This window comes from Phyllobates terribilis, unplaced genomic scaffold, assembly GCF_046119375.1.
Source record: "Phyllobates terribilis strain yellow unplaced genomic scaffold, ASM4611937v1 Scaffold_8__6_contigs__length_399053987, whole genome shotgun sequence".
NCBI lineage: Eukaryota > Metazoa > Chordata > Amphibia > Anura > Dendrobatidae > Phyllobates > Phyllobates terribilis.
Window position 1 is genome coordinate 300,999,916 of NW_027362768.1, and position 21,877 is coordinate 301,021,792.

The following is a 21,877-nucleotide window of genomic DNA, read 5'->3' on the forward strand; positions in this document are numbered from 1 at the left end:
GACCATCATCACCCAATGACTTTCAAGGCAGACTCTGACACTCATGTGTGTCTGAGAATTAAAAAGTTTCTCTACTACTTTTGTATTGATGACCTATCCTAGGGACTGGTCATCAGTATCGGATTGTTGGGAGTTCGTCACCCCGTACTCTCACTGATCAGGTGTACTCGGCGGATGTTAGCCATTGCGGAGCTGAACAGTACATTAATTTGAGTAGGGGCGGATGTGCAGTACCCAGCCAGTGGCCACTACACAATAGAAGGAGCTGTACTGTTCAGCTCTGAAAATGCAAACACCCGGATGCCGCTGGCACCGAGAACGGCTGATCTGTGGGGTTGCAGGGTGCCGAATCAATCTTTTAGGATAGGTCTTCAATCTAAAAGTAGTAGAGCAAACTTTTAAGTAAGTTTTGTGTTCTGTTACCTTGTGCCTTGGAGTTTTATCTCAGCAGCTCTCTCAGCTGGCAATCATCTCAGCAAACTCCTGTAGGTTTCTTGACATCCTGGTTCAGACCTTACAATAAACCCTTCATCTGCTATAAGCATAAAAAAAAACTATTTTGCTCACTCCAATCCTGAACTAACTTTACATCTCCAGTTCCAGGGTGTAACTCCTGGCACAGAGTCTTCTGTTGCCCCCTGCTCCTTTGTCTTCACTGTTCTTTGTGCCATCTGGAAATTCCTCTGCCTGCTGTGCCATCGCCTTCAGTCCGTGCTGCCCACCCTAACCTGCGGCTTACCTCAACCAGGTAACATACAGACACCCTGCAGCAGCAAGTTAAACATTTTTAATGAAGACTAATTAGAAAGCTGATTAATTTTACCTTTAAGAAAACAAATGAGCAATAAGAAAAAAACTATGTGTGAACATGTACGTAGCCTTTAAGACCACAATAAACATACAACGCCTAAGGCAGTCCAGATCGGAGGTACTTGCCTTGTGCTGGTAAAGGACATGCGTTAATGAAGTGGCTGTTCGGTAGCGCCTCTCTCCAGTACAGCGCGGTACTGCATGTTCTCACCTCGGATACACTGTGTGTACAGGGTCCTGAAGAAGCTCCTGTCCTCAATGCTCTAAGTAATTTACATCTTACAGCAGTTCTTACTGATTTTTATATCCTTGGACTTGTTTTACCTGTTATTAGTTATCTGCTCAGTTTTCTTTAGTTTTGACCTTTTTTTAAGAGGACATTTTTGGGCTTTTTCCATAGAGTTATGGTTTCAGCTTACGATGTTTTCAACTTACAATATTCGTCTTAGAACCAATTAATACTTTAACATCACAGAGTATTGTATTATTATTGCAATATTTCGATCAGACGGCTTAATGCCCGTCACCTTTTCACTGAAGGTGGGGAACGGCCACCTTCCATTCTCCCCACTGATGATCTCCGATCGATCATTAAAAGCATCATTTTTGAATAATGTCCTCAAGACACTAATAGGAGGACATCCTATACTGTGGGATATCTCTAGGGAAGCCAACAATGCTATCAGGCTTACTGGAAAGCACTTTTACTGCCGGCAAACAACCCGTCTTGGCTGTGCAAACTCCACAAGAGAAGCCAGATCTGCTCATTATCATATATGAATTGTTTCGAGGTAACAATGGAGTAACTTTCGTCCATGGGAAACCTTAATAGGGCACCTTATCAATGCCCAAGAACACTCAAGGTTGTGGGAATTTGCCTTTGGGATTGTGACAAATTGCACCTCATGCTTCTGAATCATACGAGTCTGCAGACAGAAGAGGGAAATGTAGCTGCCGGAGATTTGGAGCAGATTTCTACACAATAACCCATAATTGCATCATCGACATAAGTCTTGGCTGGCCTGATGAGCGTGACACAGGCCAAGAATATCATGGAGCCATTCAGCAAATCAATGTTTGCGATAGAATAAGAAATAAACTGCGGCATTAAGAGAAGACAACTCCCGCCAATAATGAAAATTCAGTTTTATTCCTTTCCGCTAAGTCATATTTACATGAGGCCAGGAATTAGATATTTGGGGTGTTAGACAAGTCTTCCTTTCTGTTGGGCAGCCATTTCTTCTGTCCCATAAAGTGTCAAAAAATCATCAAGGATCCTCCTGTTATAACCTAAATGAAAAAGTTTGCTCTATGATGTCCAAATGCCCAAAGCATGCAAATGGACAACCCTTTTTACTTTCGACATGCAGTCCTATGCAAAAAAAAAATTAAAAAAATAAAATAAAGCAATGGGAAATTACAAATGAATTGTGCGCAATGGAAAACTAAGAAATGCTACATCCAAGGCTGAAAGCCGCCATACATGTTGGATAAAAGTTGATAGAATCCACCGAGTTCTGTGCAATCGGCCGACTATCTAATTCACAGAGGAGCCTCCCATCTCTTTTCCCAAAAGATGGATCCGGCCATTGGAATTTCTATAAGTATGAGCCTAGTAAGTGTCAAAGGAGCCCAGGATTTTGGGCACAGAAGTGAAAACTGGTGTCTTATAGGACCCAACAGAATGCAGCACAAATCGAGTAGATCATCTCTAGGCTGCATGCATAGGGTGGCAGCCATGAAGAAACACAGCTATAACATAGTCAGTAATAACATGAGGAACATTATCATTTCATGCTATAAGCTGCAGCAGAAAGCAAAATTGCAGTCCATCCATGCCCATATCCTTGATGGTTACCTGTCGTCTGCAGCGCCAATGTGCCGACACTTGCCGTCTCCTGGACAGAAAATCAATAGAGGGATTCAGCTTGGAAATTGAATTTATGACGTAGACGAGGGTAATACAAGGCATGCTGCCTGCGCTGTCATTTGTCAGGAGGAACAATGCAGTTTGGCAGCTCACATGAGAAACGATGGGCGTCTTTGTAGCCGGTTTCAGCAGCAAAACATGCACAAAAAATTGCAAATAAATCTTGGATCTCCCAACTGATCTGATTAATTTCGGCTGTGCCTGGAGATAATCACCATGTTTAAGTGACCCAACGTCATCTTTCATTCATTAGTGTAAGGAGGAATGGCCTCCGGGTCAGATAGGAATCTTCTGCATCTGAATGATTGTTAGCTTAGGGGTTGACAATATAAAATCTCCATCAGGTCTCCCAACTATCATGGGTCTTTAATAGTATTGGTCTTCTCATATGGGTCCACTGGTGCGCCGAGGCACGAGTACTACTTTAACCTCTGGCCCCACTATTATTAAGCCCCTGGGCATATGGCGATCCAACATACCCAATACTTATTTCCCTCAATATTCTGCAGATATTTTAGGGACAGTGGGGTTACACTGTTGGCAGGCATATTTTACAGTTGTGACATCACTGCTCTATAAATGCTTGCCCAGTTCTATATACATCCTGTACTATCAAGTATGTGGTAATGAACTCAATATGTGAAAAATACATTATACTATAAGTATATATTACATTAGGAGGCATCACAGGTCTAGATGGGTGCCGTTCCTCCTTATGGAAACTACCTACTGGTATTGGGCTCCTTGTAGAGCAGGCAATGCTCCTTGGGAAAAAAAGTTAGAAAACTAGCTCTACTCAAGGAAGAAGAAAGCTGTCCCTGTAGTACCACCTAATGGAGATATCAACCCTGTAAGTCAATGCTCAACCTTTAACGAGCCTTGTAACATGACTAAGGATATTGGCCCCACAAGGCACAAGAATGCTCAGCTCGGCCGAGAGTTCATGTGTTATCTGTGGGACAAGCGGTGAATGTTGTTGCCATATTATTCTGCCTGCAGAACATAAGGATCACCCAACCATTATCTCCCCCGATATCATCTGATAAATACACATTAGATGGTTTGCCAATCCTAGCAGAACCTAAAGACCGCCCATACACGTTAGACTAATGTTAATCGAATCTGCCAATATCGGCAGTCTAATGTGTATGGGAGCCCCAGACAGATGATGATCGGGGGTGATAAAGATCCAGCATGTCTGATTTTGGACTGCTCCTCTTTGTGTTCTCCTTGGGATAAGCCGACACCAGAGATGTACGGCAGAGGCTTCTCATAGACAATATAGGAGAACTTGGCAGAGAGGGTGAAAGGAATTTTTTGGACACCCTTGGTCTCCACCCTTGGAAATGAGGGTCAGGTCGAAATTCTTGTAAGTCCCAAGGCTCCCATGTATGGGTGAGAAGGTTGAGATAGCTGCCGGCCAAACGATCAGTCTAACCCTCGTTCAGCTGCAGGTCAGCCAAGGTATATGGGAGTTTAAGCATTTTGTTGAGTCACATGTTTAAAGGGAAAGTCAACCAAGGTGACCTTTTGATACTGATATTAGGACATCTCGCTAATATAGTAACTGCTCTTTCTCCAGTTCTATTTCTCTACCAAGTAGCCAGTGAATAAGTGTAGCAATGAAAGGTACCCATTCAAATCACAGAGATATACACAAAATGCACGGGCATTATGTATCCTCCAGAGATAGAGACATTGGGGTCCGGCAAACTGGGAGCCCTCCTGTAATAACTGCGAATACTATATTATGGTTTCTGAAAACCAGACTGACCCATCTAGTGATTATTGCAGATTCAGCAAATAAATGTTACTCTTCATAGAATGAAAAGTTATACAAGTTTCCAATGTAGTTTTTTGTATCAATTTCTCTTGGTTTTATTTGCATCAGCAACTTTCTGTTAGGGAATCGAGACTTAGCACCGCTTATTCTAGGTAACATAAAGGATTCCTGGACTGCTGCCAACTAGATGACAACTCCAAAAAGTTCCTTGCCAGCTGATCAAAAAGAAGTCCCCATTTACTACAGGAGGACCCTTCTAATAAACCAAGGCTGTCCAAAATGGACAACCCCTTAAATGTTATTTCCATACTCTTAGAGAATTAGCCCAAAACCAAATATTGTACTACCAGTTTCACATAACATCTATCTCAAAGAAAATAAAAAAATAAATAAAAAATTGCAAAATGACTATGTTATATACAACTGGTAGAAGAATGCTGAAAGCTGAAGGCAGGACCTCCACCAGTCCTGTGAACGAAGACGCTGCGATGTAGATTTAAAGAGGTTTTCTAATTTCGGAAAAACCCTGCTCCCCCGGCTGCAGTGTGTTTTATAAAAAAAAAAAATTGAGCGCCGCTTCTCCTGGTGGCTGATTGTCTGCAGAACTGATGTCACATCAACAGCACTGCAGCCAATCAATTGGCTCAGCAGCTCTGAGTGGCCCATGCCATCAATTCAGCCAGAGCCGCTGAGCTCACTGATTGGCTGCAGCGCTGTTGATGGCAGCCAATAACAGACACCAGGGCCAGCAACAGTTACTTTTTTTTACAAAACAAACTTTGCGGGGTGACAAGGGTTTTCTAAAAACCCCTTTATCACTGCAGTCTCTATTGGGAACAAATGGCACAACTGTTCTGGGTACAACTCTCATGGCTTATGCATGTAAGCCTTTGGTCACACTGGCGTCATGGCTTCCGTTTATAAAGAAAACCATGTTGCCTTGCTGAAACAGTTTATAGCGGTTGTAGCATCGGCGTCTCTGCCCCGTACTAGGCAGAGACGCCGTCCCTCTCACCTCCCCGCTCCTGGCGCGGCGTCCTCCAGCGCTTCTCTCCCCGCTGCTTCCGGCACGCGCTCCTTCCCCGGCAGTGTGCTTAGGGCGCGCGCGCGCGCGCTCCCCCTCGATTAAAGGGACCGCGCGCGCCGTCCTAAGGAGTCCCCGGCCAATTACCGGAGGACCTCCCATATATAAGGCACCTCCTCCAAAATGGAGGTGCCCGAGCAATGTTGTTGCAAAGCCTTCACTCTGCTTCACCCCTCAGGTCCCGTTACCACTTACCTGCCAGTCACCTGCCAGATTCCTGCTTGGTACCTGCCTGATATCCGTTTACCTGCTTGCAAGCCTGCGGTCCGACGGTCTGCCTTCCGACACCTGTCAGTCTGTCTATGGACCAGCCTGCCCGCTCACCTGGGAGCGCTCATCTGCTACCTGCCTGCTAGCCTACCTGGAGGCTCTGCCGTCACTTGCTGTGACCACCTGCCCGTCCAGAGACTCTTGCCCGCTCACCTGGGAGCGCTCACCTGCTACCTGCCTGCTAGCCTACCTGGAGGCTCTGCCGTCACTTGCCGTGACCACCTGCCTGTCCAAAGACTCTCGCCCGCTCACCTGGGAGCGCTCACCAGCCACCTGCCTGCTGTCCTTCTACCCAGGGACTGTCCCTGTCACTTGCCGTGAGTACCCGTCCTTCTACTTAGAGACTGTCCCTGCCACTTGCCGTGACTACCTGCCCTTCTACCCAGAGACTGTCCCTGTCACTTGCGGTGACTACCTGCCCTTCTAGCCAGAGACTGTCCCTGTCACTTGCCGTGACTACCTGCCCGTCTTCCCTGGGAGCCACCCGCTTCCTTACAAGGACCGCCCCCTTGTATAGTTGCTCAGAGGTTCCGCCTCCCAGACCCGTTACAGCGGTGCACATGACGCTTCCATTGTTCAACAATAGTTTGGCAAATGACGCCATTCGTTTTGACAAAAATGATGGGAACCTCAACAATGAATGAAAATTATGTCAATTCCCCTTGGGGGGCTGAGTGGGGGGCACAATGAACACAGTTAAGATGTCAGCTCCATGATAATTAGATCCGCAATAATTGCCCTGTATGGCGGAATTTTACATTTCACTACTATTATTCTTCTTCTTCCTTAATCTTTTTTTGCCAATGAGCTTTGTAGAATTTGATATCTGAAGTGATACATTTATAACTTTTACAATCTTCTTATATGTACGGGTACAATATGGCTCACATCTCTTTCTCATAGCCATGCAGTAGACCCCAACTATCCAATAGTATAGTCCATAGATGTATCCTGTGTGGTGCACACATCAGTTAGTAAGACGCAGGGTTATAGGACACGAAAACACGATACAGATCACCTTGTAGAGTACATAATACTGAACTTTTAATTACACCATTAAAGTCATTGGTAAGTCGGTACACCAGGAAATACAAATACATAAGCAAAAGAAGAAAAAGTAAAGTTTGGCAAGGAGCCATGCCTATTGGCAAAAGTACAAGGACGCTAATCTTACTGTTTTATGGCCCGATAGCACTCATAAAATTCTGCTCAAATTGGTATGGATAGAAATATTGAATTCCACCTCAATTGGTGGAGTACAAAGACCATTGATAATGATTATCGTCCTAAAAAGAACAGTTTGGGCTTGTGCGTCAAGAGGACCTTTGGTTACCAGTTCTTAGGAGAGTACTATCAACTTCATACACCACCATAGACCATAGTTCATGGCTCACCGTAGAATATAGATAGTGTTTGGTATTGCTGTCACGCAAGGTGTGGGAAAGACTTAGTGCAACACAAAGGGAAGAGGGAAAGGAAGCCCAGACACTAGGGAAAGGGGGGAGTGGAGACCTCCTAGTCTGGTCTTGTGTCACACTGTCTCAACTATCGACCCTATATTGGCTCTTCACCAATCGCCGCACACGTTCCTCACCCTGTCTTTCCCTGGCGTTAGACTCAGGCTAGAGAAGGGAGGAGATGAGCACCAGTTGATCTCCACTAAACTCTAAAGACAAAAAGGAAGGACAAACAGGGGAAATCGCTTATCTTTTAGACTACTCCAGACAAATGCGCACATGTCCTCAAGCTCCAGAAAGAAGGAATTACTGCTCTTGCTGAAGTCTCACAAGGAGTAATGAATATCGCCGGCTCCTCCCTCTGTACACACCAGGTATTTATACACCCAGACCCGGGAGTTTATTAGCCAGAGGGAGGTAGCCGCTAGGTCCTAGAGACAGCCTCTAAGAAGATGTCTGTAATGCCAAACCTAGAGATCTCTTGCAACCAACTGCAGGGCGACTGTCTTTTGTCACTTCTGACATACCCGTGACAATTGCATCTCCAGACAAGGACAGTTGAGTAGGGCGCCCCTGTGGTGGATGTTTGGTCACCTCGTTCTATAGGGGTACCATCAACACTACGTTCCGATTAGGACCAAAAAGACCATTTTGTTCCACCCCCGTCAGTGTAGGACATGGAACATGGACAGTAGCTAATGTCCTATAAGGGCACCCTAAGGCCCAATAAAGACCTTAAATTTATCCAATCATCCCTCCACCTAATTGGTGGGATATACAGTACCCTGGATGGTGGGTATCAAAAGGATGTTAGACCACCCAGCCCTATGAGGATACTGTCCAGCCTATGTCCCAATTGGGACTATGGATCAATTTGGTAACACCCCAATCAGTGGACTACATGGAGCACAGACAGTGGTTATCGTCCTAAGAAGGTTGGAATAAGCGCCCTCAAAAGAACATACGATAGTTTCGCCCTACTAGGGTATATTAACCTTATGTCCAGGTTAGAACCATAAGTCAATTGAATTCCACCCTAGTTGTTGTGATGTATGGCGTAGCATCCTTAGGAAGACGGTTTGGAATAGCACAGCATGCTCTAGAGGTCGTTCAGTCACCTTGGCCAATTTGAGCAACTGAATTATTAATCCTATACCCCAGTCGATGAGATATATGGAGTAGAGTTCTAAAATTGGTAGCGGTGAGGACGTTAAGTTGCCTTGTCCAATTTGCTCTATACCCCAGTTAGGACCATAAATCAATTGAATTCCATTCCAGTTTGTGGACTATATGGAGAAGAGTCCTAATAAGGACAGTTGGAGAAGTACATTCAGTCATTGTCAAACATCCTAAAAAAATCAATTAGGAAGGTCGTCTCAAAAACGGAGGTTTGTTAAAATCGGCCAATGCAGGTTCCTGAAGTCCTGTGACCTAGTCCAGACTTCAGGGCTGGACTAGATCCCATAAAATTCCCCATTCCAACGTGTTTCATCCTATTGGAATCATTAGAAACATGATACATCTATGAACAAACTAAACAGGACTAAACATGGTGCCATTTAGGAGGATGTAAATGAGGCAAAGTGTCCCTTCCGATGTCCAACACCCCCTCCAAGCACCATCTTTGTGGAGTGCCGATGGCACAGTCATTGCTGCCATTTTTTTTTAAACCTAGAGTACAGACCAAAAGTTTGGACACACCTTCTCATTTAAAGATTTTTCTGTATTTTCATGACTTTGAAAATTGTACATTCACAGTGAAGGCATCAAAACTATGAATTAACACATGTGGAATTATATACTTAACAAAAAAGTGTGAAACAACTGAAAATATGTCTTATATTCTAGGTTCTTCAAAGTAGCCACCTTTTGCTTTGATGACTGCTTTGCACACTCTTGGCATTCTCTTGATGGGCTTCATGAGGTAGTCACCGGAAATGGTTTTCACTTCACAGGTGTGCCCTGTCAGGTTTAATAAGTGGGATTTCTTGCCTTATAAATGGGGTTGGGACCATCAGTTGTGTTGAGCAGAAGTCTGGTGGATACACAGCTGATAGTCGTACTGAATAGACTGTTAGAATTTGTATTATGGCAAGAAAAAAGCAGCTAAGTAAAGAAAATCGAGTGGCCATCATTACTTTAAGAAATGAAGGTCAGTCAGTCCGAAAAATTGGGAAAACTTTGAAAGTGTCCCCAAGTGCAGTTGCAAAAACCATCAAGCGCTACAAAGAAACTGGCTCACATGAGGACCGCCCCAGGAAAGGAAGACCAAGAGTCACCTCTGCTTCTGAGGATAAGTTTATCCGAGTCACCAGCCTCAGAAATCGCAGGTTAACAGCATCTCAGATTAGAGACCAGGTCAATGCCACACAGAGTTCTAGCAGCAGACACATCTCTACAACAACTGTTAAGAGGAGACTTTGTGCAGCAGGCCTTCATGGTAAAATAGCTGCTAGGAAACCACTGCTAAGGACAGGCAACAAGCAGAAGAGACTTGTTTGGGCTAAAGAACACAAGGAATGGATTAGACCAGTGGAAATCTATGCTTTGGTCTGATGAGTCCAAATGTGATATCTTTGGTTCCAACCACCGTGTCTTTGTGTGACGCAGAAAAGGTGAACGGATGGACTCTACATGCCTGGTTCCCACCGTGAAGCATGGAGGAGGAGGTGTGATGGTGTGGGGGTGCTTTGCTGGTGACACTGTTGGGGATTTATTCAAAATTGAAGGCATACTGAACCAGCATGGCTACCACAGCATCTTGCAGCGGCATGCTATTCCATCCGGTTTGCGTTTAGTTGGACCATCATTTATTTTTCAACAGGACAATGACCCCAAACACACCTCCAGGCTGTGTAAGGGCTATTTGACCAAGGAGGACAGTGATGGGGTGCTACGCCAGATGACCTGGCCTCCACAGTCACCAGACCTGAACCCAATAGAGATGGTTTGGGGTGAGCTGGACCGCAGTGAAGGCAAAAGGGCCAACAAGTGCTAAGCGTCTCTGGGAACTCCTTCAAGATTGTTGGAAGACCATTTCCGGTGACTACCTCTTGAAGCTCATCAAGAGAATGCCAAGAGAGTGCAAAGCAGTCATCAAAGCAAAAGGTGGCTACTTTGAAGAACCTAGAATATAAGACATATTTTCAGTTGTTTCACACTTTTTTGTTAAGTATATAATTCCACATGTGTTAATTCATAGTTTTGATGCCTTCAGTGTGAATGTACAATTTTCATAGTCATGAAAATACAGAAAAATCTTTAAATGAGAAGGTGTGTCCAAACTTTTGGTCTGTACTGTATGTGTCTGGGCTTCATAGAAGATCGGTAATTTTACAACACACTGCAATGTTACAATGTAATAAAAAATGTAAACAAATAAATAAAAAATAAGAAAAATATTTTTAATAAATAAATAAATATAAATATCCATATCACCCTCTTTTCCCAGAATGTAAATAAAAAAATAACTAATAAATTTTTTTTTAAAAATAACATATTTGGTATCGCTGTGTGTAACTGCCCAAACTGATAAAATATCATCATTTTTAACTAATAAGTTGAATAGCAAAATGGGAAAAAAAATCGAAATGGAAGAATTGCTGTTTTTTGGTGACTCTGCCCCCCAGAACATAAAAGAAATTAGAAAGTCAAAGTGACCTCAAAATGGTAATGGTAAACCCCTATCCACCGAAATGAAAAACTCTGTATACACCATATATATCAGTGCCATAGAGCCACTTACACTTCAGCACCAAGGACAGATACATTTTGCACCAGGTCTCATTTTATGGGAGCCCACAAGCCAGTATGGGGGTCCTGTACAGCAGGGCCCCCATGTCTATTTAAAACATATGATTTGCACATATTAAGAGCCCCCCAGTTTATGATAACACGGGCCCCTATACGCAGTATAACACAGGGGCCCCTATATGCAGTATAACACAAGGACCTCTATATGCAGTATAACACAAGGGTCCCTATATGCAGTATAACACAGGGGGCCCTATATGCAGTATAACACAGGGGACCCTATATACAGTAGTATAACAAAGGGGTCCGTATAGGCTGCACACAGGGCCCCTTATATGCAGTATAACACAGGGCCCCTTATATGCAGTATAACACAGGGGCCCTTATATGCAGCATAACACAGGGGCCCTTAAATTCAGTATAAAACAGGAGCCCCCATATGCAGTAGTATACACATGGCCCCTATAGGCTACACACACCTTTATGCAGTATAACACGGCAGCCCCAATATGTAGTAGTATACACAGGGGCCCCCTATAGGCTGCACACACATGGCCCCTATATGCAGTATAACACGGCAGCCCCAATATGCAGTAGTTTACACAGGAGCCCTTATAGGCTGCACACACATGGCCCCTATATGCAGTATAACACAGGAGCCCCTTCATGCAGTATACATAGGGGCCCCTATATGCAGTAGTATACACAGTGGCCCCAATAGGCTGCACACACAGGGCCCCTATATGCAGTATAACACGGCAGCCCCTATAAGCTGCACACATAGGGGCCCAGTATATGCAGATAACACAGGAGCCCATACATGCAGTAGTATACACAAGGGCCCCTTACATGCAGTATACACAGGGGCCCCTATATGCAGTATACCCAGGAGCCCATACATGCAGAGTGGCCGCGGACTCACCAGTCGGTGTGGGGCTCGTCTATGACCAGCAGGAGCCGGGACTTCCTCCCGGGGACCCCCGCACTCTGCTCCCCCAGTCCGGCCGAGGCCGCCGTCTGCTTCACCGCGTTGGTGATGGAGGAGAAGAAGCCCCCGGCCACCTGTGCCCCGCTCTGCTTGCTCCTGTCCGGCGCGGTGGGCGGCGGGGGCTGCGGGGGCTCCGGGCGCTGCAGGTCGGTCATGTAGCCATTGGGCAGGTTGGCGATGAAGCTGCTGTCCGACAGCCGGCGCCGGAGGAAGTTCATGGCGGAGCGGTGACTGAGCAGGGACGTGCCCGGTGCTGGCAGGAAGGACACCGCCGCTGCCTCCCGCACTGACTGCCGCTTTGCCGGGGCTGGGAGCTGTCAGAGCCGGGGAGGAGGAGCTGCTGGTCCGCAGTGATCACAACCTGCGACCCCCCACACCCCGGACCGTGCCGGAGCTGCGTGCAGAGGACGAGGCTGCCCAGATGTGCAGCGCGGTGCAGAGGAGGGAAGCCGGCGGGGAGGCTCCGTGTATGGGAGGAGGGTGATGGGTGTGCACTGATGGATGGATGCGAGGAGGAGGAAGAGCAGCGCCCTAATGTACCAGGCACTGAGAGCAGGGGGTGTAGTGTGTGTACAGGGGGTATAGTGTGTGTATACGGGGTATAGTGTGTGTATAAGGGTATAGTGTGTGTATAGGGGGTATAGTGTGTGTACAGGGGGTATAGTGTGTGTACAGGGGGTATAGTGTGTGTATAAGGGTATAGTGTGTGTATAGGGGGTATAGTGTGTGTATAGGGGGTATAGTGTGTGTACAGGGGGTATAGTGTGTGTATAGGGGGTATAGTGTGTGTATAAGGGTATAGTGTCTGTATAGGGGGTATAGTGTGAGTACAGGGGGTGTAGTGTGTGTACAGGGGGTATAGTGTGTGTACAGGGGGTATAGTGTGTGTATAAGGGTATAGTGTGTGTATAGGGGGTATATAGTGTGTGTACAGGGGGTATAGTGTGTGTACAGGGGGTATAGTGTGTGTATAAGGGTATAGTGTGTGTATAGGGGGTATAGTGTGTGTATAGGGGGTATAGTGTGTGTACAGGGGGTATAGTGTGTGTATAAGGGTATAGTGTGTGTATAGGGGGTATAGTGTGTGTACAGGGGGTATAGTGTGTGTACAGGGGGTATAGTGTGTGTATAGGGGGTATAGTGTGTGTATAGGGGGTATAGTGTGTGTACAGGGGGTATAGTGTGTGTATAAGGGTATAGTGTGTGTATAGGGGGTATAGTGTGCGTGTACAGGGGGTATAGTGTGAGTACAGGGGGTATAGTGTGTGTATAGGGGGTATAGTGTGTGTATAGGGGGTATAGTGTGTGTACAGGGGGTATAGTGTGTGTATAGGGGGTATAGTGTGTGTATAGGGGGTATAGTGTGTGTACAGGGGGTATAGTGTGAGTATAAGGGTATAGTGTGTGTATAGGGGGTATAGTGTGCGTGTACAGGGGGTATAGTGTGTGTGTACAGGGGGTATAGTGTGAGTATAAGGGTATAGTGTGTGTATAGTGGGTATAGTGTGTGTATAGGGGTATAGTGTGAGTATATAGGGGGTATAGTGTGTGTATAGGGGGTATATAGTGTGTATATAGGGGGTATATAGTGTGTGTATAGGGGGTATAGTGTGTGTACAGGGGGTATAGTGTGTGTATAAGGGTATAGTGTGTGTATAGGGGGTATAGTGTGTGTATAGGGGGTATAGTGTGTGTACAGGGGGTATAGTGTGTGTATAAGGGTATAGTGTGTGTATAGGGGGTATAGTGTGCGTGTACAGGGGGTATAGTGTGTGTGTATAGGGGGTATAGTGTGTGTATAAGGGTATAGTGTGTGTATAGGGGGTATAGTGTGTGTATAGGGGTATAGTGTGAGTATATAGGGGGTATAGTGTGTGTATAGGGGGTATATAGTGTGTATATAGGGGGTATATAGTGTGTGTGTATAGGGGGTATAGTGTGTGTACAGGGGGTATAGTGTGTGTATAAGGGTATAGTGTGTGTATAGGGGGTATAGTGTGTGTATAGGGGGTATAGTGTGTGTACAGGGGGTATAGTGTGTGTATAAGGGTATAGTGTGTGTATAGGGGGTATAGTGTGCGTGTACAGGGGGTATAGTGTGTGTGTATAGGGGGTATAGTGTGTGTATAAGGGTATAGTGTGTGTATAGGGGGTATAGTGTGTGTATAGGGGTATAGTGTGAGTATATAGGGGGTATAGTGTGTGTATAGGGGGTATATAGTGTGTATATAGGGGGTATATAGTGTGTGTGTATAGGGGGTATAGTGTGTGTACAGGGGGTATAGTGTGTGTATAAAGGTATAGTGTGTATAGGGGGTGTAGTGTGTGTACAGGGGGTATAGTGTGTGTACAGGGGGTATAGTGTGTGTATAAGGGTATAGTGTGTGTATAGGGGGTATAGTGTGCGTGTACAGGGGGTATAGTGTGTGTGTATAGGGGGTATAGTGTGTGTATAGGGGGTATAGTGTGTGTATAGGGGGTATAGTGTGTGTGTGTATAGGGGGTATAGTGTGCGTGTACAGGGGGTATAGTGTGCGTGTATAGGGGGTATAGTGTGTGTATAGGGGGTATAGTGTGTGTATAGGGGGTATAGTGTGCGTGTACAGGGGGTATAGTGTGTGTACTGGGGGTATAGTGTGCGTGTACAGGGGGTATAGTGTGTGTGTATAGGGGGTATAGTGTGTGTGTATAGGGGGTATAGTGTGTGTATAGGGGGTGTAGTGTGTGTACAGGGGGTACAGTGTGTGTGTATAGGGGGTATAGTGTGTGTGTATAGGGGGTATAGTGTGTGTATAGGGGGTATAGTGTGCGTGTACAGGGGGTATAGTGTGTGTGTATAGGGGGTATAGTGTGTGTATAGGGGGTATAGTGTGTGTGTATAGGGGGTATAGTGTGTGTGTGTATAGGGGGTATAGTGTGTGTACTGGGAGTATAGTGTGCGTGTACAGGGGGTATAGTGTGTGTATAGGGGGTGTAGTGTGTGTACTGGGGGTATAGTGTGCGTGTACAGGGGGTATAGTGTGTGTGTATAGGGGGTATAGTGTGTGTATAGGGGGTGTAGTGTGCATGTATAGGGATATAGTGTGTGTATAGGGGGTATAGTGTGTGTGAATAGGGGGTATAGTGTGTGTATAGGGGGTATAGTGTGCGTGTATAGGGGGTATAGTGTGTGTGTATAGGGGGTATAGTGTGTGTGTATAGGGGGTATTGTGTGTGTATAGGGGGTGTAGTGTGCGTGTATAGGGGGTATAGTGTGCGTGTATAGGGGGTATAGTGTGTGTATAGGGGGTATAGTGTGTGTGTATAGGGGGTATAGTGTGTGTACTGGGGGTATAGTGTGCGTGTACAGGGGGTATAGTGTGTGTGTATAGGGGGTATAGTGTGTGTATAGGGGGTGTAGTGTGCATGTATAGGGATATAGTGTGTGTATAGGGGGTATAGTGTGTGTGAATAGGGGGTATAGTGTGTGTATAGGGGGTATAGTGTGCGTGTATAGGGGGTATAGTGTGTGTGTATAGGGGGTATAGTGTGCGTGTATAGGGGGTATAGTGTGTGTGTATAGGGGGTATAGTGTGTGTGTATAGGGGGTATAGTGTGTGTACAGGGGGTATAGTGTGTGTATAGGGGGTATAGTGTGTGTATAGGGGGTATAGTGTGTGTACAGGGGGTATAGTGTGAGTATAAGGGTATAGTGTGTGTATAGGGGGTATAGTGTGCGTGTACAGGGGGTATAGTGTGTGTGTACAGGGGGTATAGTGTGAGTATAAGGGTATAGTGTGTGTATAGTGGGTATAGTGTGTGTATAGGGGTATAGTGTGAGTATATAGGGGGTATAGTGTGTGTATAGGGGGTATATAGTGTGTATATAGGGGGTATATAGTGTGTGTATAGGGGGTATAGTGTGTGTACAGGGGGTATAGTGTGTGTATAAGGGTATAGTGTGTGTATAGGGGGTATAGTGTGTGTATAGGGGGTATAGTGTGTGTACAGGGGGTATAGTGTGTGTATAAGGGTATAGTGTGTGTATAGGGGGTATAGTGTGCGTGTACAGGGGGTATAGTGTGTGTGTATAGGGGGTATAGTGTGTGTATAAGGGTATAGTGTGTGTATAGGGGGTATAGTGTGTGTATAGGGGTATAGTGTGAGTATATAGGGGGTATAGTGTGTGTATAGGGGGTATATAGGGGGTATATAGTGTGTGTGTATAGGGGGTATAGTGTGTGTACAGGGGGTATAGTGTGTGTATAAGGGTATAGTGTGTGTATAGGGGGTATAGTGTGTGTATAGGGGGTATAGTGTGTGTACAGGGGGTATAGTGTGTGTATAAGGGTATAGTGTGTGTATAGGGGGTATAGTGTGCGTGTACAGGGGGTATAGTGTGTGTGTATAGGGGGTATAGTGTGTGTATAAGGGTATAGTGTGTGTATAGGGGGTATAGTGTGTGTATAGGGGTATAGTGTGAGTATATAGGGGGTATAGTGTGTGTATAGGGGGTATATAGTGTGTATATAGGGGGTATATAGTGTGTGTGTATAGGGGGTATAGTGTGTGTACAGGGGGTATAGTGTGTGTATAAAGGTATAGTGTGTATAGGGGGTGTAGTGTGTGTACAGGGGGTATAGTGTGTGTACAGGGGGTATAGTGTGTGTATAAGGGTATAGTGTGTGTATAGGGGGTATAGTGTGCGTGTACAGGGGGTATAGTGTGTGTGTATAGGGGGTATAGTGTGTGTATAGGGGGTATAGTGTGTGTATAGGGGGTATAGTGTGTGTGTGTATAGGGGGTATAGTGTGCGTGTACAGGGGGTATAGTGTGCGTGTATAGGGGGTATAGTGTGTGTATAGGGGGTATAGTGTGTGTATAGGGGGTATAGTGTGCGTGTACAGGGGGTATAGTGTGTGTACTGGGGGTATAGTGTGCGTGTACAGGGGGTATAGTGTGTGTGTATAGGGGGTATAGTGTGTGTGTATAGGGGGTATAGTGTGTGTATAGGGGGTGTAGTGTGTGTACAGGGGGTACAGTGTGTGTGTATAGGGGGTATAGTGTGTGTGTATAGGGGGTATAGTGTGTGTATAGGGGGTATAGTGTGCGTGTACAGGGGGTATAGTGTGTGTGTATAGGGGGTATAGTGTGTGTATAGGGGGTATAGTGTGTGTGTATAGGGGGTATAGTGTGTGTGTGTATAGGGGGTATAGTGTGTGTACTGGGAGTATAGTGTGCGTGTACAGGGGGTATAGTGTGTGTATAGGGGGTGTAGTGTGTGTACTGGGGGTATAGTGTGCGTGTACAGGGGGTATAGTGTGTGTGTATAGGGGGTATAGTGTGTGTATAGGGGGTGTAGTGTGCATGTATAGGGATATAGTGTGTGTATAGGGGGTATAGTGTGTGTGAATAGGGGGTATAGTGTGTGTATAGGGGGTATAGTGTGCGTGTATAGGGGGTATAGTGTGTGTGTATAGGGGGTATAGTGTGTGTGTATAGGGGGTATTGTGTGTGTATAGGGGGTGTAGTGTGCGTGTATAGGGGGTATAGTGTGCGTGTATAGGGGGTATAGTGTGTGTATAGGGGGTATAGTGTGTGTGTATAGGGGGTATAGTGTGTGTACTGGGGGTATAGTGTGCGTGTACAGGGGGTATAGTGTGTGTGTATAGGGGGTATAGTGTGTGTATAGGGGGTGTAGTGTGCATGTATAGGGATATAGTGTGTGTATAGGGGGTATAGTGTGTGTGAATAGGGGGTATAGTGTGTGTATAGGGGGTATAGTGTGCGTGTATAGGGGGTATAGTGTGTGTGTATAGGGGGTATAGTGTGCGTGTATAGGGGGTATAGTGTGTGTGTATAGGGGGTATAGTGTGTGTGTATAGGGGGTATAGTGTGTGTACAGGGGGTATAGTGTGTGTATAGGGGGTATAGTGTGTGTATAGGGGGTATAGTGTGTGTACAGGGGGTATAGTGTGAGTATAAGGGTATAGTGTGTGTATAGGGGGTATAGTGTGCGTGTACAGGGGGTATAGTGTGTGTGTACAGGGGGTATAGTGTGAGTATAAGGGTATAGTGTGTGTATAGTGGGTATAGTGTGTGTATAGGGGTATAGTGTGAGTATATAGGGGGTATAGTGTGTGTATAGGGGGTATATAGTGTGTATATAGGGGGTATATAGTGTGTGTATAGGGGGTATAGTGTGTGTACAGGGGGTATAGTGTGTATATAAGGGTATAGTGTGTGTATAGGGGGTATAGTGTGTGTATAGGGGGTATAGTGTGTGTACAGGGGGTATAGTGTGTGTATAAGGGTATAGTGTGTGTATAGGGGGTATAGTGTGCGTGTACAGGGGGTATAGTGTGTGTGTATAGGGGGTATAGTGTGTGTATAAGGGTATAGTGTGTGTATAGGGGGTATAGTGTGTGTATAGGGGTATAGTGTGAGTATATAGGGGGTATAGTGTGTGTATAGGGGGTATATAGGGGGTATATAGTGTGTGTGTATAGGGGGTATAGTGTGTGTACAGGGGGTATAGTGTGTGTATAAGGGTATAGTGTGTGTATAGGGGGTATAGTGTGTGTATAGGGGGTATAGTGTGTGTACAGGGGGTATAGTGTGTGTATAAGGGTATAGTGTGTGTATAGGGGGTATAGTGTGTGTATAGGGGGTATAGTGTGTGTACAGGGGGTATAGTGTGTGTATAAGGGTATAGTGTGTGTATAGGGGGTATAGTGTGCGTGTACAGGGGGTATAGTGTGTGTGTATAGGGGGTATAGTGTGTGTATAAGGGTATAGTGTGTGTATAGGGGGTATAGTGTGTGTATAGGGGTATAGTGTGAGTATATAGGGGGTATAGTGTGTGTATAGGGGGTATATAGGGGGTATATAGTGTGTGTGTATAGGGGGTATAGTGTGTGTACAGGGGGTATAGTGTGTGTATAAGGGTATAGTGTGTGTATAGGGGGTATAGTGTGTGTATAGGGGGTATAGTGTGTGTACAGGGGGTATAGTGTGTGTATAAGGGTATAGTGTGTGTATAGGGGGTATAGTGTGCGTGTACAGGGGGTATAGTGTGTGTGTATAGGGGGTATAGTGTGTGTATAAGGGTATAGTGTGTGTATAGGGGGTATAGTGTGTGTATAGGGGTATAGTGTGAGTATATAGGGGGTATAGTGTGTGTATAGGGGGTATATAGTGTGTATATAGGGGGTATATAGTGTGTGTGTATAGGGGGTATAGTGTGTGTACAGGGGGTATAGTGTGTGTATAAAGGTATAGTGTGTATAGGGGGTGTAGTGTGTGTACAGGGGGTATAGTGTGTGTACAGGGGGTATAGTGTGTTTATAAGGGTATAGTGTGTGTATAGGGGGTATAGTGTGCGTGTACAGGGGGTATAGTGTGTGTGTATAGGGGGTATAGTGTGTGTATAGGGGGTATAGTGTGTGTATAGGGGGTATAGTGTGTGTGTGTATAGGGGGTATAGTGTGCGTGTACAGGGGGTATAGTGTGCATGTATAGGGGGTATAGTGTGTGTATAGGGGGTATAGTGTGTGTATAGGGGGTATAGTGTGCGTGTACAGGGGGTATAGTGTGTGTACTGGGGGTATAGTGTGTGTGTATAGGGGGTATAGTGTGTGTGTATAGGGGGTATAGTGTGTGTGTATAGGGGGTATAGTGTGTGTATAGGGGGTGTAGTGTGTGTACAGGGGGTACAGTGTGTGTGTATAGGGGGTATAGTGTGTGTGTATAGGGGGTATAGTGTGTGTATAGGGGGTATAGTGTGCGTGTACAGGGGGTATAGTGTGTGTGTATAGGGGGTATAGTGTGTGTATAGGGGGTATAGTGTGTGTGTATAGGGGGTATAGTGTGTGTGTGTATAGGGGGTATAGTGTGTGTACTGGGAGTATAGTGTGCGTGTACAGGGGGTATAGTGTGTGTATAGGGGGTGTAGTGTGTGTACTGGGGGTATAGTGTGCGTGTACAGGGGGTATAGTGTGTGTGTATAGGGGGTATAGTGTGTGTATAGGGGGTGTAGTGTGCATGTATAGGGATATAGTGTGTGTATAGGGGGTATAGTGTGTGTGAATAGGGGGTATAGTGTGTGTATAGGGAGTATAGTGTGCGTGTATAGGGGGTATAGTGTGTGTGTATAGGGGGTATAGTGTGTGTGTATAGGGGGTATTGTGTGTGTATAGGGGGTGTAGTGTGCGTGTATAGGGGGTATAGTGTGCGTGTATAGGGGGTATAGTGTGTGTATAGGGGGTATAGTGTGTGTGTATAGGGGGTATAGTGTGTGTACTGGGGGTATAGTGTGCGTGTACAGGGGGTATAGTGTGTGTGTATAGGGGGTATAGTGTGTGTATAGGGGGTGTAGTGTGCATGTATAGGGATATAGTGTGTGTATAGGGGGTATAGTGTGTGTGAATAGGGGGTATAGTGTGTGTATAGGGGGTATAGTGTGCGTGTATAGGGGGTATAGTGTGTGTGTATAGGGGGTATAGTGTGTGTGTATAGGGGGTATAGTGTGTGTGTATAGGGGGTATTGTGTGTGTATAGGGGGTGTAGTGTGCGTGTATAGGGGGTATAGTGTGCGTGTATAGGGGGTATAGTGTGTGTGTATAGGGGGTATAGTGTGTGTGTATAGGGGGTATAGTGTGTGTATAGGGGGTATAGTGTGTGTGTGTGTGTATAGGGGGTATAGTGTGCGTGTATAGGGGGTATAGTGTGTGTACAGGGGGTATAGTGTGTGTATATAGGGGGTATAGTGTGTGTACAGGGGGTATAGTGTGTGTGTATAGGGGGTATAGTGTGTGTATAGGGGGTATAGTGTGTGTGTATAGGGGGTATAGTGTGTGTACAGGGGGTATAGTGTGTGTATAGGGGGTATAGTGTGTGTATAGGGGGTATAGTGTGTGTGTATAGGGGGTATAGTGTGTGTGTATAGGGGGTATAGTGTGTGTATAGGGGGTATAGTGTGTGTACAGGGGTATAGTGTGTGTGTGTATAGGGGGTATAGTGTGTGTGTATAGGGGTATAGTGTGTGTATAGGGTGTATAGTGTGTGTATAGGGGTATAGTGTGTGTATTGGGAGTATAGTGTGTGGTATATAGGGGTATAGTGTGTGTATAAGGGTTATAGTGTGTGTATAGGGGGAATAGTGTGAATAAGGGTTATAATGTGTGTATAGGGGGTGTAGTGTGTAGTGTATAGGGGTATAGTGTGTGTAGTATATAGGGGGTGTAGTGTATAGGGGTATAGTGTGTGTAGTGTATATGGGGTATAGTGTATGGTGTATAGTGGGTAAAGTGTGTAGTGTATAGGGGTATAGTGTGTGTAGTGTACAGTGGGTGTAGTGTATATGAGTATAGTGTGCAGTGTTTAGGGGTACAGTGTATGTGTGTAGTGTATAGTGCGTGGTGTTTAAGGGTATAAGGAGTGCTGTATAGGAGCTATGGTAAGTTTGGTGTATAGGGGGTATAGTGTGTGGTGTATAGGAGGTATGGAAAGTTTGGTGTATAGGGGGTATAGTGTGTGTATAGGGGGTATAGTGTGTGTGTATAGGGGGTATAGTGTGTGTACAGGGGGTATAGTGTGTGTATAGGGGGTATAGTGTGTGTATAGGGGGTATAGTGTGTGTGTATAGGGGGTATAGTGTGTGTGTATAGGGGGTATAGTGTGTGTATAGGGGGTATAGTGTGTGTACAGGGGTATAGTGTGTGTGTGTATAGGGGGTATAGTGTGTGTGTATAGGGGTATAGTGTGTGTATAGGGTGTATAGTGTGTGTATAGGGGTATAGTGTGTGTATTGGGAGTATAGTGT

At 45.6% G+C, this 21,877-nt stretch overlaps 1 protein-coding gene across 1 annotated transcript in view; it reads right to left on the minus strand.

Annotated features, from left to right (window-relative positions):
* Window positions 1-12,576, minus strand: part of SYN2 (synapsin II) — a 360,272-nt gene extending 347,696 nt beyond the window's left edge. The window contains exon 1 of the mRNA XM_073644500.1: window positions 12,010-12,576. Coding sequence (XP_073500601.1) covers window positions 12,010-12,293 — 284 coding nt within the window. The 5' untranslated portion in view covers window positions 12,294-12,576. The remainder of the gene's footprint in view (window positions 1-12,009) is intronic.
* Between the last annotated feature and the right edge of the window lie 9,301 nt (window positions 12,577-21,877).